This window comes from Eretmochelys imbricata, chromosome 11 (assembly GCF_965152235.1).
Source record: "Eretmochelys imbricata isolate rEreImb1 chromosome 11, rEreImb1.hap1, whole genome shotgun sequence".
Taxonomy (NCBI): Eukaryota; Metazoa; Chordata; order Testudines; family Cheloniidae; genus Eretmochelys; species Eretmochelys imbricata.
In genome coordinates, this window is record NC_135582.1 from 501480 (window position 1) to 529335 (window position 27856).

Genomic DNA, 27856 nt, shown 5'->3' on the forward strand with positions numbered 1-27856 from the left:
TTTAGCCAAGATGGGCAGGGATGGTGTCCCTAGCCTCTGTTTGCCAGAAGCTGGGAATGGGCAACAGGGGATGGATCACTGGGCAATTCCCTATTCTGTTCATTCCCTCTGGGGCACCGGCATTGGCCACTGTCAGAAGACAGGATACTGGGCTAGATGGACCATTCGTCTGACCCAGTATGGCTGTTCTTATGTTGTTAAGCTCCTTTCCTGTCTGAGAAGGTGTTTCTCACCCACTGGCCCATCTGGCCAGTGCTGGGCCAGTCCAGAGAGCTGGGGTCCACACTTTTCATGAGACTCTCCCGCTGGCAGAGCATACAATCTCATGCCTTCTTTCTCCTGATGGCCCCCCTGTTCCGGGTCTTTTTCTTGGGCTCTTTAGTGCTGTGTTAAGGCCCAAGTCCCCACCTTGTCTGGCCTGTAAACTCTTGGCTGGGCTGGGGGGAAGGGTGTCAATTGTGCTCACTCGGAGCTCTGAGAACCTCCCCGCCCCGGGACTGTCTGGCCTTCTGCAGCTTTGGAACACAATCGTCTGCGGTACATATCTCTGGAAATACTTTTGTGATGGATCAGGGAGTGGGGAGGATTGATCTGGGGATGCTGCGGTGGAGTTTTACTGGGATTGTCGGCATTGGGGATGGGATAGCAGGGGAGGGCTTCACTGGAGGGATGATACCTGAGCCTGTAACCTGAGCCCAAGAAGGGGGTTGGGGCGAGGTGACACCTTTGGTCCGGGAAGCTGGACAAAGGCTGGAGGAGGAGCCGGGGGGAGGCTGGGGGAGACAGGGAGGGGTTGGAGTTTGGAAGGAGACTGGGAAAACAGAGGGAGCCCCAGGGCTGGGACTAAGCTCCCTGCCCCCCAGATGGACATGACTGAGGGGGTCCTGTTGTCTGTACCTACAAGCTCTGATTTGGACTGTGTTCCTGTCGTCTAATAAACCTTCCGTTTTACTGGCTGGCTGAGAGTCACAGTGGATCGCAGGAAGTGAGGGGTGCAGGGCTCTGACTCCCCCACACTCTTTGACAACTTTCCATCCATCCACCCCACAATAGCTGTGGCTGCCAGCAAGGTCTTAGCCCGTCTGGACATGTCCCTGGGCACAGACTCAGAACTGTGCAATGCCCGGCTGTTGCCTGGGTCTGGAGGCTCCTCTGAAGGAGCGATTTAAGGGGGAGTAAGGGACCCAGAGAGGCCAGAATCAGGGAAGCCAAGAGGAGGAGCATGGCCAGTTGTGTGAAGGCGGCTGACAGACCGGGGAGGATGAAGATGGAGTGCTGGCCCTGAGCCTTGGTTAGAAGGGGTCACTGGCGACTTGAGCAAGAGCAGTTTCTGTGGCATGCCGGGGGCTGGCGGGTCCAGGAGGGAGCAGGAGGAGAGGAACTCCAGCCAGTGTGTGCAGGGAGCTTGGGGAGGAAGGGAGATGGGGCGATAGTCGGAGAGGCAAGTGGGGCAGGGTGGCTGTGATTGGCACTTCGTGTTGTGAGGGGAAGAGCCAGAGGAGAGTGAGAAACGGAGGGAGGAGGGGGGTTCAGGGAGACCAGGAGATGGGATTGGATGGGGTCCTGGGAACAAGTGGAGGGGCTAGAGGAGCAGAGCAAAGACTCTGTATGACTGGGGAGGAGGGGGGAGAGTTGTGGGAGGGGCAGGCGAGCTGAGGGGAGGGGGAAGGGCAGGTCACATTTCACCAACTTTCTCTTGGCAGAAATTGGCAAGATCCTCTGGTCGCATGGCGAATGCTTCTCTCCAGGCTCCCCCCAGATCACTGCCCCCTTCTGCTCTGCAGCCTCCCAGACACCCTGCAACCCCTGCTAAGACACAGCTGCTGGGAGGATCCTCACTATCTCCTCACTCTTCAGCCCCCTCCCTCCCGGCCTCCCTGCCCCGCTCTGCCCCCTCCCTCCTGGCTCGCCCACATGCCCCTTCCCCAGTTCCCTGCTTTCTGCCCCCCATTCCAGCCGGTCTGTCAGACCACCACCTCCTCTCCCCCGTTCACCCCGGGACTGCTGCCTGGGAGTCCTGTGGGCTCAGCCCTTGGCTGCTTGTCCCCCCCAGCCTGGGAGTGCAGCCTGCAGGCCGTTAGTGTGTGTAGCAATGTCACCCCAGCCGCGGTGCTCCTACGGCCTGCGGCTGTGAGCTCCGTGGGGCTGGGACTGCAGCCTCCTCTGGGCTTCAAAATAGCCCTACCTCTGAGGGTGCTGCCGCACTGGTGTGATAAAGAACCTGCTCTCTCAGCCCCGCAGGTGCGCATCGCCCCGGTGCCCGAGGCCCAGCGCCTCCGGGAGCTCCTGGCAGGGCTGCCCCTGCTCCTGGAGTGTGAGGTCTCCGCGCCCGACGCCCCTGTGTGGTGGCTCAAGGACGGGGAGGCTGTGCCCGCGGACGACGTCGTCACCTTGCAGGCAGAGGGCTGCGCCAGGAGGCTGTTTATCCGCTCTGCCCGCCCCTCGGATGCCGGGACATATACGTGTGACGTGGGCGAGGATGCGCTGAGCTTCACAGTGACCGTGACTGGTGAGCTGGGGGCTGGGCGACGGTCCCCTCCCCAGGAGCAGGGTGAACGCCCACAGGCAGTGCTGGGGGGGCCGAAGCCTTACACTCAGACAGGAAGCTGGGGTCTCTGCCCTGAGGTGCTGCCTGGCCTGGTGGTCAGTTACTCTGTGGGTCTGATCCTGTACCCAGCGCTGCCATTGCCTTGGACCCCAGCTAGGGCAGCAGGCATGGCACAGGGGGCTTGCCAGTGAAGCGTCTGGGCTTGACGGTGCATTACCAGAGCCGGCAGTTGTCAGCCCCAGCAGGGCCTGGGCTCTGACTCCCGGTCCCCTGTGCGGGCAGCGGGGGACCAGCCTGCTGCCCAGCTCTGCCTTGAAGCTAAATGAAGACCCTCAGAGTCCTGAGCCCTGGCTCTCTCTGCCACGGGGGTGGCTTCAGGGAGCTGGGCCCTAGTGGAGGGAAGCAGCAGCTCCCTCCAGACATGGAGAATGCAAACGACTCTGCAGCTCCATCTAAAGCAGAATGAGCCACATCCCCGCCTGATGAGGGATGGTCAGTCCAGGCTCTGCATCGCCCCAGATAGCTACCCCCAGGATCACTTCCTCACCCTCTTCCTGGGCATCCTGCCTTGGAGGATGGGCGGGGCGGCTGGATGTGAGTGACCCAGGCGGCATCCTCTCTGCTGAGCCCATCCTGTCTCCCCGCCCAGAGCCGCCCGTGAGGATCGTCAGCTCCAACGAGGACGCCACGCACACTTACCTGGCCTCGGAGCGCGTGGTGCTGGCGTGCGAGCTGTCCCGTGCCGACGGCCCGGTGCAGTGGTACAAGGACGGGGTGGAAGTGGAGGAGGGCGACTGCCTACTCCTGGAGCGCGAGGGGCCCCATCGCAGGCTCGTCATCCCCTCAGCCCGGCCGCAGGACACGGGGGAGTTTGTGTGCGACGCGGGCGGCGACTCCGTCTTCTACAACATCACGGTGACAGGTCGGTGATGTCCCCTGGCCTCCCGGCGGGTGGGTCAGCAGCGCTCCCCCGTTACCCCAGCTGGCAGGTCAGTGACAGCCCCGGTCCCCTGGGGGGAGATGACAGGTGGGAAGGGCTCTCACCAGCACCCAGCCCCTAGCCCTCAGGGAGACCCCTGCGCCCCGTCAGCCCCTGGACTCTGGCCTTGAGGGGAGAGCCCTGCACCCCGTCAGCGCCCGGCCCCTGGCCGTGAGGGGAGAGCCCTGCGCCCCGTCAGCGCCCGGCCCCTGGCCGTGAGGGGAGAGCCCTGCGCCCCGTCAGCGCCTGGCCCCTGGCCCTCAGGGAGAGCCCTGCACCCCGTCAGCGCCCAGCCCCTGGGCGTGAGGGGAGAGCCCTGCGCCCCGTCAGCGCCCGGCCCCTAGGCGTGAGGGGAGAGCCCTGCGCCCCATCAGCGCCCGGCCTCTGGCCCTCAGGGGAGAGCCCTGCACCCCGTCAGCCCCCAGCCCCTGGCCGTGAGGGGAGAGCCCTGCACCCCGTCAGCGCCCGGCCCCTGGCCCTCAGGGGAGAACCCTGCGCCCCGTCAGCGCCCGGCTCCTGGCCGTGAGGGGAGAGCCCTGCGCCCCGTCAGCCCCCAGCCCCTGGCCGTGAGGGGAGAGCCCTGCACCCCGTCAGCGCCCAGCCCCTGGCCGTGAGGGGAGAGCCCTGCACCCTGTCAGCGCCCGGCCGCTGGACGTAAGGGGAGAGCCCTGCGCCCCGTCAGCGCCCGGCCCCTGGCCGTGAGGGGAGAGCCCTGCGCCCCGTCAGCGCCCGGCCCCTGGCCGTGAGGGGAGAGCCCTGCGCTCTGTCAGCGCCCGGCCGCTGGCCGTGAGGGGAGAGCCCTGCGTCCCGTCAGCCCCCAGCCCCTGGCCGTGAGGGGAGAGCCCTGCGCCCCGTCAGCCCCCAGCCCCTGGCCGTGAGGGGAGAGCCCTGCGCCCCGTCAGCCCCCAGCCCCTGGCCGTGAGGGGAGAGCCCTGCACCCTGTCAGCGCCCGGCCGCTGGCCGTAAGGGGAGAGCCCTGCGCCCCGTCAGCGCCCGGCCCCTGGCCGTGAGGGGAGAGCCCTGCGCCCCGTCAGCGCCCGGCCCCTGGCCGTGAGGGGAGAGCCCTGCGCCCCGTCAGCCCCCAGCCCCTGGCCGTGAGGGGAGAGCCCTGCACCCCGTCAGCGCCCAGCCCCTGGCCGTGAGAGGAGAGCCCTGCACCCTGTCAGCGCCCGGCCGCTGGACGTAAGGGGAGAGCCCTGCGCCCCGTCAGCACCCGGCCCCTGGCCGTGAGGGGAGAGCCCTGCGCCCCGTCAGCGCCCGGCCCCTGGCCGTGAGGGGAGAGCCCTGCGCTCTGTCAGCGCCCGGCCGCTGGCCGTGAGGGGAGAGCCCTGCGTCCCGTCAGCCCCCAGCCCCTGGCCGTGAGGGGAGAGCCCTGCGCCCCGTCAGCCCCCAGCCCCTGGCCGTGAGGGGAGAGCCCTGCAGCCCGTCAGCCCCCAGCCCCTGGCCGTGAGGGGAGAGCCCTGCACCCTGTCAGCGCCCGGCCGCTGGCCGTAAGGGGAGAGCCCTGCGCCCCGTCAGCGCCCGGCCCCTGGCCGTGAGGGGAGAGCCCTGCGCCCCGTCAGCGCCCGGCCCCTGGCCGTGAGGGGAGAGCCCTGCGTCCCGTGAGCGCCCGGCCTCTGGCCGTGAGGGGAGAGCCCTGCGCCCTGTCAGCGCCCGGCCCCTGGGCGTAAGGGGAGAGCCCTGCGCCCCGTCAGCCTCCAGCCCCTGGGCGTGAGGGGAGAGCCCTGCACCCTGTCAGCGCCCGGCCGCTGGCCGTAAGGGGAGAGCCCTGCGCCCCGTCAGCGCCCGGCCCCTGGCCGTGAGGGGAGAGCCCTGCGCCCCGTCAGCGCCCGGCCCCTGGCCGTGAGGGGAGAGCCCTGCGTCCCGTGAGCGCCCGGCCTCTGGCCGTGAGGGGAGAGCCCTGCGCCCTGTCAGCGCCCGGCCCCTGGGCGTAAGGGGAGAGCCCTGCGCCCCGTCAGCCTCCAGCCCCTGGGCGTGAGGGGAGAGCCCTGCGCCCCGTCAGCGCCCGGCCCCTGGCCGTGAGGGGAGAGCCCTGCACCCCGTCAGCGCCCGGCCCCTGGCCGTGAGGGGAGAGCCCTGCGCTCTGTGAGCACCCGGCCCCTGGGCGTGAGGGGAGAGCCCTGCGCCCTGTCAGCGCCCGGCCCCTGGCCGTGAGGGGAGAGCCCTGCGCTCTGTCAGCACCCGGCCCCTGGCCGTGAGGGGAGAGCCCTGCGTCCCGTCAGCGCCCGGACTCTGCCCCTCAGGGAGAGCCCTGCGCCCCGTCAGTGCCCAGCCCACAATGGCCCTGGAAGAACTGGGGTCTGGGTCTGACAGAGGCTGTAACCCCTGTGCTCCGTGGGCAGCTGCTTCCCTACATGTAGCACAAGGCTGGCAGAGACTTTTCCTAACGACCATCAGGCTGCAGCTCCAGCACCCACCCATATCTCCCAGAGCACCGGGGAGCCCAGGCCTCCTGATGGACACGGGCAGTGGCCGGGGGTCTCGCTAGAGCAGAGTGGGGCCCATGGGAGCAGGCAGGCTGGGGTTAGGTAAAGCAGACCCCCTGCCCTGCAGCAGGTAGAGATTGGGTCTCCCTGAGCCCATCATGTCCCTTCTGTTCGATGTGCCCGACAGAGCCCCCAGTGAGGATCCTGCACCCCCAGGAGCGCTCCCTGGAGCTGCGGGCTCTGGTGCTGCAGCGCCTGGAGCTGAGGTGTGAGCTGTCTAGTGCAGATGCCCAGGTGTGCTGGTTCAAGGACGGGCTGGAGGTGGATGAGACAGAGAACCTGCTGCTGCGGGCAGAGGGGGCCCAGCGCTGGCTGATTGTCCCACAGGCCCGGGCCGAGGATGCCGGCGAGTACATCTGTGAGACAAGGGACGAGTCTGTCTCCTTTGACATCAGGGTGTCAGGTGAGCGTGGGGGGCCAGGTAACGTGGGGCACAGCTTCCTCATCTCTGTGACATCTGCTCTGTGACTGTCCTCGATAAACTGAGCAAAGCTCTTCCCCTGCTCCGGATCCATCTCCCTCTCTCGGCTGCACTTGATGTCTCCTGGGTTCCCGCTCTGCTTATGGTCACGGAGTAGCTGGGGAGAGTGGCCCATACGTTTGCCAGTGGTGAGTTTCTGCTGTGCCGCTCCATGTCATACACGTGCCCCGAGGCACAGCCATACGCGCTGTGTCTCCTCAGTCCCCAGGAGCCATCCCGTGATCTGCTCCCTCCAGCTCTTACACCCACCATTGCTCTGTCGTGGCGTGAAAGGAGAAAATGGCTGTGCCGGACATTGATTCAAACCAACAGGGCAGGGTGGGGCAGCATTGTCCCCTCGCTGCCTGGGCCAGCGCTGCCCTCTCCTTTCAGAGCCCCCGGTGAAGATCCTGCAGCCGCGGCGAGCTCCCCCGACCCTGAAGGCTGTCCTGGGGGAGACGGTGACTCTGGCCTGCGAGCTCTCGCGCGGGAACATGCCAGTGCAGTGGGTTAAAGATGGCACCAGGCTGGAGGCTGGTGGCAGCCTGATCCTGGAGGAGGAGGGTGCCCATCGGCGGCTGGTCATCCCTGCAGCTGGAGTGGAGCATTCTGGGAAGTACGTCTGCGATGCGGCTGATGACACCAGGACGTTTACTGTCCAAGTGTGTGGTGAGTGAGAGGCTGGGGAGAGCCCAGAGACCTGAGTAGCTGCTTGGGGGTGGGCTGGTGACTGGCCCCAGGGAGCAGGGCAGTGCTGTGGGAAGCGAGTTTCCAGCAGCATGAGTTGGGCCTAGAACTGGCCCCTGGGTGGGGGCATTGGCACTGAAGGAGGTGCCTGATGTGACGAAGCGGGACTGTTCTTAATGTTTCCTCTGAATCGTGTGGGAATGCCTCAGTTTCCCCTAGGCAGTTCTTAAGCCTCTAGGGGGTGGGATAAGGGTGTATGATCATTGCAGAGCCCTAGAGGGCAGGTGTGTGCAGGGGTCTGGACACAGACAATGGCCGACACCCTGTTTCCTGGCCACTGATGGCCTGGGCCCTTCCGCCCTGCAAAGTGAGAGCTAAAGGGTTGGAGAACAAAGGAATCCGGTGCCCTCCTGGCCTGGGAAAGGGACAAAGCCCAGAGGAGGGGCTGGAGGGTGATGCAGTTTGGGGCTAGCTGGGGACATGGAGTGAAGGGCAGACGGGCTTGTCTGGCTCACTGCCCCCCCAAAATGGACCCAGCTGAGGGATCCTGTTCTCTGCACCTACAAGCTCTGTTTTAGACCATGTTCCTGTCGTCTAATAAACCTTCTGTTTTACTGGCTGGCTGAGAGTCCCGTCTGACTGCGGAGTTGGGGGGCAGGACCCTCTGGCCCCCCCAGGACCCCGCCTGGGCGGACTCGCTGTGGGAAGCGCACGGAGGGGCAGAGGAGGCTGAATGCTCCGGGGTCAGACCCAGGAAGGTGGAGCCGGGTGAGCTGTGTGTCCTGCAGACAGGCTGCTCCCCAAGAGGAGACTTCCCCAGAGTCCTGACTGGCTTCATGGGGAGCAGATCCAGAGCATCGCCCGGGGACTCCGTGACACCTTTGCAGCCAGATTCAGGCTATCAAGTGGTGTCCCCCCAACCCTCTCTTGTCCCAGGCCGAGTCTGTTGCCCCCGCCTCACGCTGCCCCCTGAGAACCAGACTCGAGTCCCATGCGCAGGCCTGGGCAGGCCTGTCGCTGCCTGTGTGGCAGCCACATGCACCGGGGCACTGGTGTTCATGTGGGCTCTGCCCGTCTGCTCTGTTTCCAATGGCTAGTGTGTCCAGGGACAGTTGCTGCGTCTGCGCACTCAGGCTCAGGGCTTGCGCCCCGGTATAGGCCCCACTGGGAGCGCTTGGAGAGCCATGGGGAGTCTGTGGGGGGTCAGCAATGGGGTGGGGAAGGTGTCACGGACCCACAGGATGGGGGCCATGGCCCCCGCGTGGGGACAGGCTCTAGGAGGCCCCGTCAGTGGGCCACGCCCCCGAGGGGTCTCACTCCGCCTCCAGGGGAAGCCACGCGGCTTAACTGCCTCCTGGGGCTGGACCCCTGGGCAACGAGTCCCACGGAGACAGACCCTGAGAGAGAGGTGTACCATGTATGGCGGAGTCAGGTCCGATGCTCTGGAACTGCTTTGTACGAAGCCAGCAGGACCCTCCGGGCATGCTGCTGTTCAGGACAAGGAGCCTCTTCGGCTAAGGCCTTCCTGGGACTGACCTTGGAGCAGTCAGCATCCCTGTTCACACCGTACACTTCCCCTTGGCGGGTCCACCTGGATGGGACCCCTGGAGAAGCCAGAGGGCCCTGCCCCCCAACTCCGCAGTCAGACGTGACTCTCAGCCAGCCGGTGAAACAGACAGATTATTAGTCAACAGGAGCACAGCGTAGAGCAGATCTTGTTAGCACAGGAATCAGTGACTTTCAGGCAAGTCCATCTTGGGGGGGACCCAGGCTGGATGCCCTGGACTCCCCACTCTCTGAGTCCCGCATAGCAGACTGCCCAGCTTCCAGCAACCTGACCTCAGACACACCCATCGCCCTCCTGATCTTTGTCTCGCTTCCCAGGCAAAGTGTCATCTGGTCGTACCCCCTCCTCGGTCTCAGGTTATGAAGGGCATCGTCCATTGCTTATGTGCAGGCGGCTGGAGCCACCTCACCTGTCCCCAAGGACACATACTCTTATTCCCACCACCTAGGCATTGGTGCAGTATGCAGGGAAACTGAGGCACACAGTATTCATGCAAAACAGTAAGACTCACATAGGCTCACGTACAACATAATAAGGAGGAAAAACCCACAGTGTCACACCATCTTAGGGGTCAACGCCCCCTCCGCCAGCATCTGCAGGGACACGCATCCAGTGCGGGCCGACAGCTGGGTTACTAGTCACCTGGATCCAGCACAGGGAGACCTTGGGGAGCCCAAAGCCCCATCCCTCTGTCACTCCAACTGACCTCCTCAGTCAGACTCCCCAGTGTACCCGCCACTGCTTCCTGCATCCAACACAACTCCCCGCCCCACCCCCCAGCCCTTTGTTCCCAAGCTGAGGGATGCGGCTCAGCCCCCTGCCCAGTGGTGGGGAGTGCAGATCTCTCTGAGTCATTGGTTGCTAGGCATCCGTGTCTGGGCAGTTGGATTTGCCATTGTCTTCTCCAGAGCTCCATTGATGTGGGACCTCAGGCCCCAGACAACTGGGAGCCCTTCACACCTGTCTCTTCCCCTGCTCCCAATAGGTAACAATGCAGCATATAGGGGAAACTGAGGCAGACACAGACTTGATAAAAATAGTACAGACAATTGCCACTTGGGCACAGCAGGCCAGTGGTGCAGTGCCCAATTTGCCAGAGCCCTGGCAGCTGAGCTGGTTGTCTCCTCCCAACCGGGAACCGAGGGGTGTGACATGAAACAGGCTAATTGCAGGCCCCTTCTGTCAGGATGCTCAGGGACCAGTTGTGCCCACTGTGGTCCTGGGGGGCCTGCGCTCAGAGCGGGCCGAGTCCTGGGCTTGTGTTGGAGTTTCCAGGCTGGAGTGGAGCAGGTCCCCTCTAATCTGGTGCCCGTCTCTGACAGCGAACAGCCCCAGGCACTTCTGGGGAAGGTACAACAACCCTGCCATGGGGGATGGGCCTAGGGGAATCTCCTTCTTATCCCCTACACTGGCGCGGGAAGGTTCAGTGCCCTTGTATATTGTGCAGTATCATGGGGGCTCTTGTCACTGTTGTGCATGCAAATATTGAACCCTTCTGATGCCTCCGTGAAACCTTGTGGCAGGGAGTTCCATAGTCTGGTTAATCCTACCTGCTGTTTGTCTTGGTTCTGCCAGACCCTCCCGTGACGATCCTGGGGCGGGGTGAGCTGCAGACCCACCGCTGCTGCCTGGCCGCGGAGGACCTGGTGCTGGAGGTGACGCTCTCCCATGCCCACGGAGAGGTGAAGTGGTACAAGGATGGTGAGAAGTTGCAGGACACGGGGCGCGTGCGTCTGGAGGAGGACGGGGCACGGCGTGCACTGGTCATTCTGGGCATGGAGAGCAAGGACGCAGGGGAGTATCTGTGTGACAGCCATGATGACAGCCTCATCTTCTGTGTCACCGTGGAAGGTACGGCTGAGCTGGCCCCACACCTGCTGGCCTGCCGCCGACTTCCCGTCCGGCGGGTGGGTGAGGGCCCTGCCTGGCATTGGGGAGCAATGCAGGAGCCGGGCAGCCCCTCTGGAGGGACAGGCCCTTTGCTGCTGGGCCACACAGAATGAGGGTGTGAGGAGCCTTATTCAGTGGACTAATGGTCTGCGAAGGGGGTGCGCAGGGCGATAGGAAGGTGGGTGATGACACCACATGACTTAGGCTAGTTAAAATCAGAGGGGACTGAGGAAGGACAGAGGGCCCAGCCTGAGGGGCAGAGCCAGGCGGGGGGGACGGGCAGAGGGCCCAGCCAGGTGTGGGGTGGGGGCAGAGGGCCCAGCCAGGCAGGGAAGCGGGCTGCAGTGGGGGCAGGTGAAGTTCAGTGTGGGCAATGCAGGACACACCCACTGGAAGGACAGGTTTCAGAGTAGCAGCCGCGTTAGTCTGTATCCGCAAAAAGAACAGGAGGACTCGTGGCACCTTAGAGACTAACCAATTTATTTGAGCATAAGCTTTCGTGAGCTACAGCTCACTTCATCCGATGCGTTCAGTGGAAAATACAGTGGGGAGATTTATATACACAGAGAACATGAAACAATGGGTGTTACCGTACACACTGTAAGGAGAGTGATCAGGAAAGGTGAGCTATTACCAGCAGGAGGGAGGGGGGAGAGGAAGAAAACCTTTTGTAGTGATAATCAAGGTGGGCCATTTGGAAATCCGCTCCATCCGCTCTCCTGCTGGTAATAGCTCATCTTAAGTGATCACTCTCCTTACAGTTTTCAGAGTAACAGCCGTGTTAGTCTGTATTCGCAAAAAGAAAAGGAGTCCTTGTGGCACCTTAGAGACTAACCAATTTATTTGAGCATGAGCTTTCGTGAGCTACAGCTCACTTCATCAGATGCATACCATCTGCATCTGATGAAGTGAGCTGTAGCTCACGAAAGCTTATGCTCAAATAAATTGGTTAGTCTCTAAGGTGCCACAAGTCCTCCTTTTCTTTCCGCTGGAAGGAGTAATCTGGACCCTCACGCTCTGCCCTGGCCTCTGAACTCCCTGTGACCCCTCAGGGGAGAGCCCTGGGCAGCCCCATGCACACCTGATGCATGGCCATGGGCCAAGAGTATCCCCAGCTGCAGCCGCGCAGGGCTGGAGAGTGCATGGACAGCATCTGCTGCGATCGCACTGGGAGGCCGAGCCTGGGGTGCAGTTCCAGGCTGTGGTCTCCCAGCTTTAGAAGGGGTCTGGTGGGGTCCCGGGTGGGGGAAGGGGCCTGGGTGAGCTTCCGTATAAAGAGACTGCAGAGGCTGGGGCAGTTTGGTTTAGAGGAGACCCATACCAGAGGCTGATGAGGTGTGTCTCTATGAGCGGCACAGAGAAGGGGATTGGGCGTGGCTGGTTGCCCCTCCCTTAACAGCAGAACATGGGGTGCTCAGTGTAATGGGAAGGCAGTATATTTAATAGCGGCATCAGGAAATGCTGTTGTATTTTAGACAATGCACACGTAACCTGTGGAACTCCCTGCCACATGGTATCCTTGAGGCCAAGAGGTCAGTGGGATTCAAAGAGCAGTAGTGTTCTCATGGATCCTGGGAACATCCAGTTATATGAGCTATAATAGCCCTGAAAGGGCTGTCAGCCCACCCGACCCATCCTAGCCCTAGAGCAGAGGTGGGCGAACTACGGCCATTTTAATCAGTTTTAATCTGTCAGCCGTTTTAATCCGGCCCTTGAGCTCCCACTCGGGAGCAGGGTCTGGGGCTTGCCCCGCTCTGGCTTTCCAGCCAGGGAGCAGGGTCAGGGGCCGCTCCACATGGCTCCTGGAAGCAGCGACATGGCCCTCCTCAGGCTCCTACGCATAGGGGCAGCCAGGGGACTCTGCTCTGCACACTGCTCCTGAAGCTCCCACTGGCCGGGAACCACGTAGGAGCCGGAGAAGGGACATGCTGCTGCTTTCTGGAGCTGCTCGAGGTAAGCTTGTACCCCTGAGCTTCCCTCTGTGCCCCAACCCCCTGCCCCAGCCCTGACCCCCCTCCTGCCCTCTGAACCCCTCGATCCCAGCCCGGAGCACCCTCCTGCACCCCAAACCCCTCATCCCCAGCCTCACCCAGAGCCCGCACCCCCAGCCAGTGCCTGCACCCCTTCCCGCACCGCAACCCCCTGCCCCAGCCCGGATTCCCCCCCCCCCGCCCTCCAAACCCCTCGGTCCCAGTCTGGATCATCCTCCTACACCCCAAACTCCTCATCCCCAACCAGAGCCCCCACCCCCTCCCACACCTCATCCCCAATTTTGTGAGCATTCATGGCCTGCCACACAATTTCTATGCCCAGATGTGGCCCTCGGGCCAAAGCGTTTGCCCCACCCCTGCCCTAAGGGCTGGAGGTGGGGAGAGAATCTCACTCCAGGCTGGTTATTCCAGGCCAAGCCACTAGAGGGCTACGGGGCTAGTGGGGCAAGTGCTGTCAGCCCAGGACCTCTAGGCAGGGGGATGCTGGGAGGTCACAAACATGGGGGGATGGGGGGTTATAGGCAGCCCTGGTGTGGAGGGGATGGGGGGTTATAGGCTGGTGTGGCTGTGTGTGGGGTGTTTATAGGCAGCCCTGGTGTGGGGCGGGATGGGGGTCATAGGCAGCCCTGGTGTGTGGGGGATGGGGGGTTATATAGGCAGCCTTGGGGGGTATTTGGGAGGATATAGGCAGCCCTGTGTGGGACAGTTATAGGAAACCTCTCTTCCAGCTGTGCCCCAGTGAAATATTCAGGGGAAGGTCTCTCCCAGCTGAAACATCCCCCTGCAGCCCCTGGAGAAGCCCCTCTCCCTGTGCCCCGGAGTGGGGCTCTGACCCCAGCCTGCTGTCTCAGCCACGGCTGGGATTGTCCCGGGTACCTTCTGGAGCGGAGTGGGGGAGCTCAGCTGAGGCAGGGGGTGTTGTCACGGAGTCCCCGGGCGATGCTCGGGAACTGCTCCCTACGAAGCCAGGCAGGGCTCTGGGGAAGTCTTCTCTTGGGGAGCAGCCTGTCTGCAGGACACACAGCTCACCCAGCTTCCACCTTCCTGGGTCTGACCTCGGAGCATTCAGCCTCCTCTGCCCCTCCGTGTGCTTCCCACAGCGAGTCTGCTCAGGTGAGGCTCCTGAGGAAGCCAGAGGGTCCTGCCCCCAACTCCGCAGTCAGACGTGACTCTCAGCCAGCCAGTAAAACAGAAGGTTTATTAGACGACAGGAACATGGTCTAACACAGAGCTTGTAGGTACAGAGAACAGGACCTCTCAGCTGGGTCCATTTTTGGGGGCAGTGAGCCAGACAACCACGTCTGCCCTTCACTCCTCATCCCCAGCCAGCCCCCAACTGACTCCCCCTCTCTCCACTCCCTCCTCCTCTGGGCTTTGTCCCTTTCCCGGGCCAGGACATCACCCGATTCCTTTGTTCTCCATCCCTTTAGCTATCAACTTGCAGGGGGGAAGGGCCCAGGCCATCAGTTGCCAGGAGACAGAGTGTCGGCCATTTAGGTACACTGGCCCTTTGCTTTGCAACAATTACACCCTTATCCCACCACCTAGAGACTTAAGAAATGCTTAGGGGAAACTGAGGCACCCCTACAGTATTCAGAGGAAACATTAAGAACAGTCCCCCTTCGTCAAAGGTGTGCCTCCCCACCAGCTGGAACTTGACCAGAGTCTCTCCCTGGCCTGTCTGGAGTCTGTGGCTGTTACTTCCGTCTGTCAGTTGCCTGTTGTACAGTCTGCCTGTTTGTGTCAGTCGGCCCCTCCACAGCACAGCTGGTACGTCTGGTGGTCCAGGCAGTGCTGTCTGTCAGGCTGTCTGGCCTGCTGTCTGTGTGCCAGCCTGCCCAGCATGCACGCAGTGGGTCGCTCTGGCTGCTGCGCACCATACTCTGTGGGACGTGAGGCACACCCTGCCCCGAGCCTGGCCTCTGCCCCATGCAGTGATGCTGCCTCTCTCTGACTCCCCAGAGCCCCCTGTGTGCATTGTGAGGAGCAAGCGGGTCCGCAAGCAGCAGCGCCTGGTGGCCGGTGATGACTTGGTGGTGGCCTGCGAGGTGTCTCGGCCCAGCGCTGCCGTCCGCTGGCTCAGGGATGGCCAGGAGCTGGTGGCCAGCGAACGAGTCCGGATCGAGGACCGGGGATCTTTCAGGCAGCTGACCATCCTCGGGGCCCGGCCCAGCGACTCTGGCTCCTATGTTTGTGACGCTGTCAGTGATCGAATGGTGACGGCCGTGGTGGTGGCAGGTGAGCTGGCAGGGGGCATTGCACATGTCAGCTAGGTGGGCTGGGCGGACGAGGAGCAGAGCCGGGACGCTGTCGGTCCCAGCCAGGCTGGGGGCCTGTCAGCTCTCACTGGCTAGGTGCGCCTTGTCTTACGGGGCCTGGGCTTTGGGCTGGGAGCCCCGGCCCCATGGCAAATGTCCCCCCCATGCCTCCCCTCGCTGTTGATTCGGAGGCTCCCCATACAAACGGAAGGGGGGCTCTGGGGATCAGCCCGTGGGGTGGGGGAACGGGGAGAGCTCCGCCTTCACTGTTCAGGGTTTGCGGGAGCCATGCGCAGGTCCCAGCCGCTTGCTCCCAGCAGCCAGAGGAGCAAGGCGGCCCCCTTAGAGCAGCAGGAGCCTTGCGGGGGCTGGTTACATTTCACCGTGGCCGGCTCCCAGGTGCCCCTCCTGGTGCTGCCAGGGGCTGAGCTGAGCGTTTATCAGCCGGGGTAAAGGGCTGTGCGTGAGGTGTCCCTGCTCCCTGGGGCGGGGCTGGGGCTGAAGACACTGTCCTGGCCTCTGATGGAGGCTGAGCCCTGGCAGTGCAGGAGGGGCTGCGGGGCTGCCCCAATCCCTGCCAGCGGGCGCACGGGAGAGGGCAGAGTGAGAGGTGCTGGCTCGGCTGGATACGCCCTGCTGCCTTGCCATGCCCAGCCCAGCCCGCAGCCTGCTCCTGTTTGCCGTAGACGCCTGGATGGAGGATTCCCAGCCTCCTGCCCTGTGTCACCAGCAGGACCAGTGCAGACACCACAGCTGTACTGGGGTAGCCGGGAGTGCCCCCCCAGCCAGCGTTCCTGCCCTGCTCCCCACGGCGCCCCCTGCTGGGAGAGGCGGGGCTGGGGAAGCTGCGAGTGCCCCCCTTAGCCAGCGTTCCTGCCCCGCTCCCCACGGTGCCCCCTGCTGGGAGAGGTGGGGTTGGGGTAGCTGCGAGTGCCCCCCACAGCCAGTGACCCCCTACCCCGCTCCCCACGGCGCCCCCTGCTGGGAAAGGCAGGGATGGGGTAGCTGCGAGTGCCCCCCTTAGCCAGCGTTCCTGCCCCGCTCCCCACGGCGCCCCCTGCTGGGAGAGGCGGGGCTGGATTAGCTGCGAGTGCCCCCCCCAGCCAGCGTTCCTGCCCCGCTCCCCACGGCGCCCCCTGCTGGGACAGGTGAGGCTGGGGTAGCTGCGAGTGCCCCCCCACAGCCAGTGACCCCCTACCCCGCTCCCCACGGCGCCCCCTGCTGGGAGAGGCAGGGATGGGGTAGCTGCGAGTGCCCCCCCACAGCCAGTGACCCCCTACCCCGCTCCCCACGGCGCCCCCTGCTGGGAGAGGCGGGGCTGGGGAAGCTGCGAGTGCCCCCCCCAGCCAGCGTTCCTGCCCCGCTCCCCACGGCGCCCCCTGCTGGGAGAGGCGGGGCTAAGGTAGCTGCGAGTGCCCCCCCACAGCCAGTGACCCCTTACCCCGCTCCCCACGGCGCCCCCTGCTGGGAGAGGCAGGGCTGGAGTAGCTGCGAGTGCCCCCCCACAGCCAGCGTTCCTGCCCCGCTCCCCACGGCGCCCCCTGCTGGGAGAGGCGGGGCTAAGGTAGCTGCGAGTGCCCCCCCACAGCCAGTGACCCTCTACCCCGCTCCCCACGGCGCCCCCTGCTGGAAGAGGCGGGGCTGGGGTAGCTGCGAGTGCCCCCCCACAGCCAGCGTTCCTGCCCCGCTCCCCACGGCGCCCCCTGCTGGGAGAGGCGGGGCTGGGGTAGCTGCGAGTGCCCCCCCAGCCAGCGTTCCTGCCCCGCTCCCCACGGCGCCCCCTGCTGGGAGAGGCGGGGCTGGGGTAGCTGCGAGTGCCCCCCCAGCCAGCGTTCCTGCCCCGCTCCCCACGGCGCCCCCTGCTGGGAGAGGCAGGGCTGGGGAAGCTGCGAGTGCCCCCCTTAGCCAGCGTTCCTGCCCCGCTCCCCACGGCGCCCCCTGCTGGGAGAGGCGGGGCTGGGGTAGCTGCGAGTGCCCCCCCCAGCCAGCGTTCCTGCCCCGCTCCCGACGGTGCCCCCTGCTGGGAGAGGTGGGGCTGAGGTAGCTGCGAGTGCCCCCCCACAGCCAGTGACCCCTTACCCCGCTCCCCACGGCGCCCCCTGCTGGGAGAGGCGGGGCTGGGGTAGCTGCGAGTGCCCCCCCAGCCAGCGTTCCTGCCCCGCTCCCCACGGCGCCCCCTGCTGGGAGAGGCGGGGCTAAGGTAGCTGCGAGTGCCCCCCCACAGCCAGTGACCCCTTACCCCGCTCCCCACGGCGCCCCCTGCTGGGAAAGGCAGGGATGGGGTAGCTGCGAGTGCCCCCCTTAGCCAGCGTTCCTGCCCCGCTCCCCATGGCGCCCCCTGCTGGGAGAGGCAGGGCTGGGGAAGCTGCGAGTGCCCCCCTTAGCCAGCGTTCCTGCCCCGCTCCCCACGGCGCCCCCTGCTGGGAGAGGTGGGGCTGGAGTAGCTGCGAGTGCCCCCCCAGCCAGCGTTCCTGCCGCGCTCCCCACGGCGCCCCCTGCTGGGAGAGGCGGGGCTGGGGTAGCTGCGAGTGCCCCCCCCAGCCAGCGTTCCTGCCCCGCTCCCCACGGCGCCCCCTGCTGGGAGAGGCGGGGCTGGGGTAGCTGCGAGTGCCCCCCCAGCCAGCGTTCCTGCCCTGCTCCCCACGGCGCCCCCTGCTGGGAGAGGCGGGGCTGGGGTAGCTGCGAGTGCCCCCACAGCCAGCGTTCCTGCCCCGCTCCCCACGGCGCCCCCTGCTGGGAGAGGCGGGGCTGGGGTAGCTGCGAGTGCCCCCCCCCCAGCCAGCATTCCTGCCCCGCTCCCCACGGCGCCCCCTGCTGGGAGAGGCGGGGCTGGAGTAGCTGCGAGTGCCCCCCCCAGCCAGCGTTCCTGCCCCGCTCCCGACGGTGCCCCCTGCTGGGAGAGGTGGGGCTGAGGTAGCTGCGAGTGCCCCCCCACAGCCAGTGACCCCTTACCCCGCTCCCCACGGTGCCCCCTGCTGGGAGAGGTGGGGCTGGGGTAGCTGCGAGTGCCCCCCCAGCCAGCGTTCCTGCCCCGCTCCCCACGGCGCCCCCTGCTGGGAGAGGCGGGGCTGGGGTAGCTGCGAGTGCCCCCCCAGCCAGCGTTCCTGCCCCGCTCCCCACGGCGCCCCCTGCTGGGAGAGGCGGGGCTGGGGAAGCTGCGAGTGCCCCCCCAACCAGTGTTCCTGCCCCGCTCCCCACGGCGCCCCCTGCTGGGAGAGGCGGGGCTAAGGTAGCTGGGAGTGCCCCCCCACAGCCAGTGACCCCTTACCCCGCTCCCCACGGCGCCCCCTGCTGGGAAAGGCAGGGATGGGGTAGCTGCGAGTGCCCCCCTTAGCCAGCGTTCCTGCCCCGCTCCCCACGGCGTCCCCTGCTGGGAGAGGCGGGGCTAAGGTAGCTGCGAGTGCCCCCCCACAGCCAGTGACCTCTTACCCCGCTCCCCACGGCGCCCCCTGCTGGGAAAGGCAGGGATGGGGTAGCTGCGAGTGCCCCCCTTAGCCAGCGTTCCTGCCCCGCTCCCCACGGCGCCGCCCCACAGCCCCGCTCCCCACGGCGCCCCCTGCTGGGAGAGGCGGGGCTAAGGTAGCTGCGAGTGCCCCCCCACAGCCAGTGACCCCTTACCCCGCTCCCCACGGCGCCCCCTGCTGGGAGAGGCAGGGCTGGAGTAGCTGCGAGTGCCCCCCCACAGCCAGCGTTCCTGCCCCGCTCCCCACGGCGCCCCCTGCTGGGAGAGGCGGGGCTAAGGTAGTTGCGAGTGCCCCCCCACAGCCAGTGACCCTCTACCCCGCTCCCCACGGCGCCCCCTGCTGGGAGAGGCGGGGCTGGGGTAGCTGCGAGTGCCCCCCCACAGCCAGTGTTCCTGCCCCGCTCCCCACGGCGCCCCCTGCTGGGAGAGGCGGGGCTGGGGTAGCTGCGAGTGCCCCCCCAGCCAGCGTTCCTGCCCCGCTCCCCACGGCGCCCCCTGCTGGGAGAGGCGGGGCTGGGGTAGCTGCGAGTGCCCCCCCAGCCAGCGTTCCTGCCCCGCTCCCCACGGCGCCCCCTGCTGGGAGAGGCAGGGCTGGGGAAGCTGCGAGTGCCCCCCTTAGCCAGCGTTCCTGCCCCGCTCCCCACGGCGCCCCCTGCTGGGAGAGGCGGGGCTGGGGTAGCTGCGAGTGCCCCCCCCAGCCAGCGTTCCTGCCCCGCTCCCGACGGTGCCCCCTGCTGGGAGAGGTGGGGCTGAGGTAGCTGCGAGTGCCCCCCCACAGCCAGTGACCCCTTACCCCGCTCCCCACGGTGCCCCCTGCTGGGAGAGGTGGGGCTGGGGTAGCTGCGAGTGCCCCCCCAGACAGCGTTCCTGCCCCGCTCCCCACGGCGCCCCCTGCTGGGAGAGGCGGGGCTGGGGTAGCTGCGAGTGCCCCCCCAGCCAGCGTTCCTGCCCCGCTCCCCACGGCGCCCCCTGCTGGGAGAGGCGGGGCTGGGGAAGCTGCGAGTGCCCCCCCAACCAGTGTTCCTGCCCCGCTCCCCACGGCGCCCCCTGCTGGGAGAGGTGGGGCTGAGGTAGCTGCGAGTTCCCCCCCCACAGCCAGTGACCCCTTACCCCGCTCCCCACGGCGCCCCCTGCTGGGAAAGGCAGGGATGGGGTAGCTGCGAGTGCCCCCCTTAGCCAGCGTTCCTGCCCCGCTCCCCACGGCGTCCCCTGCTGGGAGAGGCGGGGCTAAGGTAGCTGCGAGTGCCCCCCCACAGCCAGTGACCTCTTACCCCGCTCCCCACGGCGCCCCCTGCTGGGAAAGGCAGGGATGGGGTAGCTGCGAGTGCCCCCCTTAGCCAGCGTTCCTGCCCCGCTCCCCACGGCGCCGCCCCACAGCCCCGCTCCCCACGGCGCCCCCTGCTGGGAGAGGCGGGGCTAAGGTAGCTGCGAGTGCCCCCCCACAGCCAGTGACCCCTTACCCCGCTCCCCACGGCGCCCCCTGCTGGGAGAGGCAGGGCTGGAGTAGCTGCGAGTGCCCCCCCACAGCCAGCGTTCCTGCCCCGCTCCCCACGGCGCCCCCTGCTGGGAGAGGCGGGGCTAAGGTAGCTGCGAGTGCCCCCCCACAGCCAGTGACCCTCTACCCCGCTCCCCACGGCGCCCCCTGCTGGGAGAGGCGGGGCTGGGGTAGCTGCGAGTGCCCCCCCACAGCCAGTGTTCCTGCCCCGCTCCCCACGGCGCCCCCTGCTGGGAGAGGCGGGGCTGGGGTAGCTGCGAGTGCCCCCCCAGCCAGCGTTCCTGCCCCGCTCCCCACGGCGCCCCCTGCTGGGAGAGGCGGGGCTGGGGTAGCTGCGAGTGCCCCCCCAGCCAGCGTTCCTGCCCCGCTCCCCACGGCGCCCCCTGCTGGGAGAGGCAGGGCTGGGGAAGCTGCGAGTGCCCCCCTTAGCCAGCGTTCCTGCCCCGCTCCCCACGGCGCCCCCTGCTGGGAGAGGCGGGGCTGGGGTAGCTGCGAGTGCCCCCCCCAGCCAGCGTTCCTGCCCCGCTCCCGACGGTGCCCCCTGCTGGGAGAGGTGGGGCTGAGGTAGCTGCGAGTGCCCCCCCACAGCCAGTGACCCCTTACCCCGCTCCCCACGGCGCCCCCTGCTGGGAGAGGCGGGGCTGGGGTAGCTGCGAGTGCCCCCCCAGCCAGCGTTCCTGCCCCGCTCCCCACGGCGCCCCCTGCTGGGAGAGGCGGGGCTGGGGTAGCTGCGAGTGCCCCCCCAACCAGTGTTCCTGCCCCGCTCCCCACGGCGCCCCCTGCTGGGAGAGGCGGGGCTGGGGTAGCTGCGAGTGCCCCCCCAACCAGTGTTCCTGCCCCGCTCCCCATGGCGCCCCCTGCTGGGAGAGGCGGGGCTGGGGAAGCTGCGAGTGCCCCCCTTAGCCAGCGTTCCTGCCCCGCTCCCCATGGCGCCCCCTGCTGGGAGAGGCGGGGCTGGGGGAGCTGCGAGTGCCCCCCTTAGCCAGCGTTCCTGCCCCGCTCCCCATGGCGCCCCCTGCTGGGAGAGGCGGGGCTAAGGTAGCTGCGAGTGCCCCCCCACAGCCAGTGACCCCTTACCCCACTCCCCACGGCGCCCCCTGCTGGGAAAGGCACGGATGGGGTAGCTGCGAGTGCCCCCCTTAGCCAGCGTTCCTGCCCCGCTCCCCACGGCGCCCCCTGCTGGGAGAGGCAGGGCTGGGGAAGCTGCGAGTGCCCCCCCCAGCCAGCGTTCCTGCCCCGCTCCCCACGGCGCCCCCTGCTGGGAGAGGCGGGGCTGGGGTAGCTGCGAGTGCCCCCCCCAGCCAGCGTTCCTGCCCCGCTCCCCACGGCGCCCACTGCTGGGAGAGGCAGGGCTGGGGAAGCTGCGAGTGCCCCCCCCAGCCAGCGTTCCTGCCCCGCTCCCCACGGCGCCCCCTGCTGGGAGAGGCAGGGCTGGGGAAGCTGCGAGTGCCCCCCTTAGCCAGCGTTCCTGCCCCGCTCCCCACGGCGCCCCCTGCTGGGAGAGGCAGGGCTGGGGAAGCTGCGAGTGCCCCCCTTAGCCAGCGTTCCTGCCCCGCTCCCCACGGCGCCCCCTGCTGGGAGAGGTGGGGCTGGAGTAGCTGCGAGTGCCCCCCCAGCCAGCGTTCCTGCCGCGCTCCCCACGGCGCCCCCTGCTGGGAGAGGCGGGGCTGGGGTAGCTGCGAGTGCCCCCCCCAGCCAGCGTTCCTGCCCCGCTCCCCACGGCGCCCCCTGCTGGGAGAGGCGGGGCTGGGGTAGCTGCGAGTGCCCCCCCAGCCAGCGTTCCTGCCCTGCTCCCCACGGCGCCCCCTGCTGGGAGAGGCGGGGCTGGGGTAGCTGCGAGTGCCCCCACAGCCAGCGTTCCTGCCCCGCTCCCCACGGCGCCCCCTGCTGGGAGAGGCGGGGCTGGGGTAGCTGCGAGTGCCCCCCCCCCGCCAGCATTCCTGCCCCGCTCCCCACGGCGCCCCCTGCTGGGAGAGGCGGGGCTGGAGTAGCTGCGAGTGCCCCCCCCAGCCAGCGTTCCTGCCCCGCTCCCGACGGTGCCCCCTGCTGGGAGAGGTGGGGCTGAGGTAGCTGCGAGTGCCCCCCCACAGCCAGTGACCCCTTACCCCGCTCCCCACGGTGCCCCCTGCTGGGAGAGGTGGGGCTGGGGTAGCTGCGAGTGCCCCCCCAACCAGTGTTCCTGCCCCTCTCCCCACGGCGCCCCCTGCTGGGAGAGGCGGGGCTGGGGTAGCTGCGAGTGCCCCCCCAGCCAGCGTTCCTGCCCCGCTCCCCACGGCGCCCCCTGCTGGGAGAGGCGGGGCTGGGGAAGCTGCGAGTGCCCCCCTTAGCCAGCGTTCCTGCCCCGCTCCCCACGGTGCCCCCTGCTGGGAGAGGTGGGGTTGGGGTAGCTGCGAGTGCCCCCCACAGCCAGTGACCCCCTACCCCGCTCCCCACGGCGCCCCCTGCTGGGAAAGGCAGGGATGGGGTAGCTGCGAGTGCCCCCCTTAGCCAGCGTTCCTGCCCCGCTCCCCACGGCGCCCCCTGCTGGGAGAGGCAGGGCTGGAGTAGCTGCGAGTGCCCCCCCAGCCAGTGTTCTTGCCCCGCTCCCCACGGTGCCCCCTGCTGGGAGAGGTGGGGCTGGGGTAGCTGCAAGTGCCCCCCCACAGCCAGTGACCCCTACCCCGCTCCCCACGGCGCCCCCTGCTGGGAGAGGCGGGGCTGGGGTAGCTGCGAGTGCCCCCCCCCCAGCCAGCGTTCCTGCCCCGCTCCCCATGGCGCCCCCTGCTGGGAAAGGCAGGGATGGGGTAGCTGCGAGTGCCCCCCCCCAGCCAGCGTTCCTGCCCCGCTCCCCACGGCGCCCCCTGCTGGGAGAGGCGGGGCTGGGGTAGCTGCGAGTGCCCCCCCACAGCCAGTGACCCCCTACCCCGCTCCCCAGGGCGCCCCCTGCTGGGAGAGGCCGGGCTGGTGTAGCTGCGAGTGCCCCCCCACAGCCAGTGACCCCCTACCCCGCTCCCCAGGGCGCCCCCTGCTGGGAGAGGCCGGGCTGGTGTAGCTGCGAGTGCCCCCCCACAGCCAGTGACCCCTACCCCGCTCCCCACGGCGCCCCCTGCTGGGAGAGGCCGGGCTGGTGTAGCTGCGAGTGCCCCCCCACAGCCAGTGACCCCTACCCCGCTCCCCACGGCGCCCCCTGCTGAAGTGGGTATTTGTGCTGTTTGCTTTGCTGACTTGATCAGGGGGACAAATGGCCATTTTGGTCAGAAAAGTGGGGTGTGCAGGAGCGTGCAGGAGGGTGAGCGGCGATGCCAGCCCCACGCGGGGGGAGGCCGTGCTCAGGTGCGGGCGGGGGGTTCGGGGGAGCAGTGTGGGCCAGCCCTGCACAAGGAGGGGGGCTCGGGCGAGTGGCTCAGGCCAGCTCCTCACGGTGTCCTGTTTTCCCTTTGGGAATATAGCCACCCTCTCCCAGCCTGCTCCCCACAGCGCCCCGGAAAACCTGTCCCAGGGCTGCCCGCTGATTTCCTTTCCCCTCTGGTTCCAGCCCCCCCCATTCGGGTCGTGAATAAGGAGGAGGCCAAGACGCCCGTGGAGGTCCTGGAAGGGGAGAGCGTCACGCTGGTTGCCCGGCTCTCCCAGGAGCAGGCTCCTGTCCAGTGGCTGAAGAACAAGCGGGCGCTGCGCTCCGGGGCGCGGCTCCTCCTGGGCAGCCAGGGGCCCTCGCGCAGACTCACCATCAAGCAGACGGAGCCGGGCGACAGCGGCACCTTCAGCTGTGACACTGGGGACGACGAGGTGCACTTCACCCTGCGAGTGAGAGGTGAGCCAGGCTGTGGGGACCGTCCTTGCCTGCCCGGCTCCCTGCCCTGCTCCCCGCCCTGCTCCTGCCTGTGCCCGGCTCTCTGCCCAGCTCCCTGCCTCGCCCCCTGCCCAGCTCCCCGCCCTGCTCCTGCCTGTGCTCAGCTCCCTGCCAGCTCCCTGCCCGGCCCCCTGCCCGGATCCTGCCTGTGGCCAGCTCTCTGCCCAGCTCCCTGCCAGCACCCAGCTCCCTGCCCGGCTCCCTGCCAGCTCCCTGCCAGCACCTGGCTCCCCGTCCTGCTCCTGCCTGTGCCCGGCTCTCTGCCCAGCTCCCTGCCTGGCCCCCTGCCCAGCTCCCCGCCCTGCTCCTGCCTGTGCCCAGCTCCCTGCCCGGCCCCCTGCCCGGATCCTGCCTGTGCCCAGCTCCCTGCCCAGCTCCCTGCCCAGCTCCCTGCCAGCACCCAGCTCCCTGCCCGGCTCCCTGCCAGCACCTGGCTCCCCGTCCTGCTCCTGCCTGTGCCCGGCTCTCTGCTCAGCTCCCTGCCTGGCCCCCTGCCCAGCTCCCCACCCTGCTCCTGCCTGTGCCCAGCTCCCTGCCAGCTCCCTGCCCGGCCCCCTGCCCGGATCCTGCCTGTGCCCAGCTCCCTGCCCAGCTCCCTGCCAGCACCCAGCTCCCTGCCCGGCTCCCTGCCAGCTCCCTGCCAGCACCTGGCTCCCCGTCCTGCTCCTGCCTGTGCCCGGCTCTCTGCCCAGCTCCCTGACCGGCCCCCTGCCTGTGCCCAGCTCCCTGCCAGCAACCAGCTCCCTGCCTGGCTCCCTGCCAGCGCCCAGCTCCATGCCTGGCTCCCTGCCAGCGCCTGACTCCCCGCCCTGCTCCTGCCTGTGCCCGGCTCTCTACCCAGCTCCCTGCCTGGCTCCCTGCCCGGCTCCTGCCTGTGCCCAGCTCCCTGCCTGGCTCCCTGCCCTGCTACATGCCTGGATCCTGACAGTGCCCAGCTCCTTGCCCAGCTCTAGCCAGCACCTGGCCCCTGCCTGGCTCTCTGGCCCGGCTCCTGCCTGCGCCCGGCTCCCTGCTCATGGTTCTCTCTCTGCAGAGGCTCCAGTGGTGTTTGTGAACAAGCAGGAGAAGCCGGAGAAGGTGCTGGTGCTGGAGGGGGGCAGTGCCGTGCTCTCAGCCATTGTCTCCAAGGAGCAGGCCTCAGTGAGCTGGAGGGGCCCCCGGCAGCCCCTGGCAGCAGGGCAGCGTTGCGAGCTGCGGCGAGAGGGCCGGGTGCAGAGCCTGGTGCTGAGCAACGTGGGCAAGGACGACGCCGGCCTCTACACCTGCCTCTCCCGCCATGACCAGATGCAGTTTGAAGTGAGCGTGAAAGGTGAGGGCAGCGGCACCGGGGGGAGTCCCAGGCAGCAGCCCTGCAGCCCCAGGGCAGAGCAGGGCTGGGGCAGGACAGGGCCACCCCATGGCAGCGGGGATCCAGTGGTGCTGGAGGCAGGTTGGGCCCCCCAGCTGGGGCACAGATACCGACTGGCCTCTGCTCGTGTTCCCAGAGCTGCTGGTGAAATTTGTGCGAGGCCTGTCGGACGTGCAGGCGCACGTGGGCGAGACGGTGCTGCTGTGGTGCGAGCTGTGCAAGGCCAAGGGGCAGGTGGTGTGGCTGAAGGATGGGCAGGAGCTGGAGCCCAGCGGCAGGTGGGAGATCAAGGCAGAGGGGCGGGAGCGCTCCCTGGCTCTGAGCAATGTGGGGCCTGAGGACGCCGGCGAGTACTCCTGCGAGTCCAAGGATGACCGGACGCTGGCCACGCTGACTGTGCAGGGTGAGTCACGGGGCCATGGGGCCCTGCTCCAGGGACTTGATCCCCCTGGGGCCCAACCTCAGCCCCGGGGCTCTGACCCCCCCAGACCAGACCAGCTCCAGGGACCTGAACCCCCGAGACCCAACCCAGCCCCCGAGGCCCAGCCCTCAGCCTTGAGACCCAGTCCTCAGCCCCGGAGCCCTGATCCACTGCCCCTGGGGCCCAACCTCAGCCCCAAGGCCCTGACCCCCCCCAGCCCAGCCCTCAGTTCCAGGGACCTGATCCATTGCCCCTGGGGCCCAGCCCTCAGCCTGGGGGCCCTGACCCCCCAAGACCAGACCAGCTCCAGGGACCTGAACCCCCGAGACCCAACCCAGCCCCCAAAGCCCAGCCCTCAGCCTTGAGACCCAGCCCTCAGCCGTGGGGCCCTGATCCACTGCCCCTGGGGCCCTGACACCCCCAGATCAGACCAGCTCCAGGGACCTGATCCCCTGAGACCCAGCCCAGCCCTTGGGGCCCAGCCCAGCCACCGGGGCTCAGCCCTCAGCCCTAGGGCCCTGAACCCCCGAGACCAGACCAGCTCCAGGGACCTTCCAACTCCCCTGCAGACACAGCCTCTGTGACCCAGCCCCCCTCCCAAGACCTGTCCCAGCCCAGTGGCCTGACCCCCAACAGAGTGCACTGCAGTCCCCAAGCTGGCATGAGGCAGGTGGGTCCCCATGGCTGGGCTGTGCCCCATGGGAGGGGAGGGACGCACTGACAGCCCAGTCACACCGGCCCAGGGAAAGGGGGTATTTTGTGGCCGTGGCTCTCTGGATCTGGGGAGGGACGTACCAATCCCAGGTGGGTGCCATGCGCCGGGGGAGGGGGCATGAGCTCCTCCGAACAGCATCACCCATTTCTTGCCCAGGGTGCCCTTCACTCAGCTGCTCTGAGCCTGGGCGCTGCCCTTGGCTGGGCACTGGGGGGTGCGGGTTGTGCCCGGGGTGGGGGTGCAGAGCCAGGCGCCCTCTTGCAGCCCACGCTGGCTCCCAGCAGCCGGGAGTGGCTGAGTGATGTGGAACGGGACGGAGGGAGGGGGCAGGGCCAGAGGGAGCAGGGACTGAAAGTGGGGGGTCAGAAGAGTGGAACCAGGGGTGCTGGGGGAGAGAGCTGTGTGGTGTGCAGGGGGAGGAGGATGAGCGGGGCGCTGGCGGAGGTGGTGTGTGGGGGGAGGGGGCGAGCGGGGTGCAGGGGAGGGGGCGAGCAGGGTGTGGGGATGGGGTGTGAGCGGGGGAGGGGGCAAGCAGGTGTGGGGGAGGGAGGGGTCGAGCGGGATGTGGGGGGAGATGGGCCAGAGGCCCAGAGGGAGCCTCCCGCTCTCACCCGCTCTGACCCCAGTGCCCAGGGTGGTGGAGATCATCTCGGAGCTGCTCAACCGGACAGTGCTGGAGGGGGATGATGCCACCTTCAAGTGCCTGGTGTCCCCGGATGACGTGGCCCTGACGTGGCAGCTGAACGGCCAGGCTGTCACCCCCTGCGAGCGGCTGGTGGTGACCAGGAATGGGCTGTGCCACGCCCTCACCATCCGGCAGTGCCAGCTGGGGGACGCAGCCACCGTGACAGCCTGCGCTGAGGGCCTTGTGAGCACAGCCCGGCTGAGCGTGCAAGGTGAGGGGCCTGGGCCGGGGTTGCCTGGCTAAGTGTGCAAGGGAGGGGACTGGGACAGGGTGGCTTCTCTGAGTGTGCTAAGGAGGCGCCTGGAGGAGGGGCCACTTGTCTGAGTGTGCAAGGGAGGAGCATGGGGCGGAGCCACCTGGTTGAGCGTGCATGTGAAGACCCTGGGGTGGGGCCACCTGTCTGAGCATGCAAGGTGAGGGGCCTGGGGCACGGGTGGCCTGGCTAAGTGTGCAAGGGAGGGGCCTGGGGCGGGGTGGCCTGGCTAAGTGTGCAAGGGAGGGGCCTGGGGTGGGGTGGCCTGTCTGAGCGTGCAAGGGGAGGAGCCTAGGGTGGGCCCACCTGGCTGAGTGTCAAGGGTAGGGGCCTGGGGCTGGCCACAGCACATCCTAGCCAAGTGTGTGTGTCTTGGGGGGAATCTCATTGAGGGACAGAGGGATGCGAGGGGGTGTCAGGCCATGGTTCTCGGGGTCTGTCTCGTTGGGGATGGAGTCTCAGGGAGGGTCCATCCTGTTTGGGGGTGTCACGGAGTCCCCGGGCGATGCTCTGGAACGGCCTCCATACGAAGCCAGTCAGGACTCTGGGGAAGCCTCCTCTTCCCAGGGCAAGAAGCTCACACAGCACAGAGCCTGTAGGTACAGAGGACAGGACCTCTGAGCCTCCCCACATTTCCCCAGCCAGCTTCCAACTGAAACTCTCCCGCCCCTCGTCTGGGCTTTGTCCCTTTCCCAGGCCCTGAGGCCACCTGATCTCTTTGTTCTCCAACCCCTTCAGTGGGCCCCTTTGCAGGGGAGGGGCCCAGGCCATCAGTGGCCAG

General features: G+C 67.4%; 1 protein-coding gene across 1 annotated transcript in view; it reads left to right on the top strand.

The window, feature by feature from the left end:
- Positions 1–27856, top strand: part of OBSL1 (obscurin like cytoskeletal adaptor 1) — a 72022-nt gene that overhangs the window by 37238 nt on the left and 6928 nt on the right. The window contains exons 12-16 of the mRNA XM_077830341.1: positions 3198–3470; positions 6141–6416; positions 6867–7142; positions 10303–10578; positions 26764–27033. Of these exons, the coding sequence (XP_077686467.1) occupies positions 3198–3470; positions 6141–6416; positions 6867–7142; positions 10303–10578; positions 26764–27033 (1371 nt within the window). The remainder of the gene's footprint in view (positions 1–3197; positions 3471–6140; positions 6417–6866; positions 7143–10302; positions 10579–26763; positions 27034–27856) is intronic.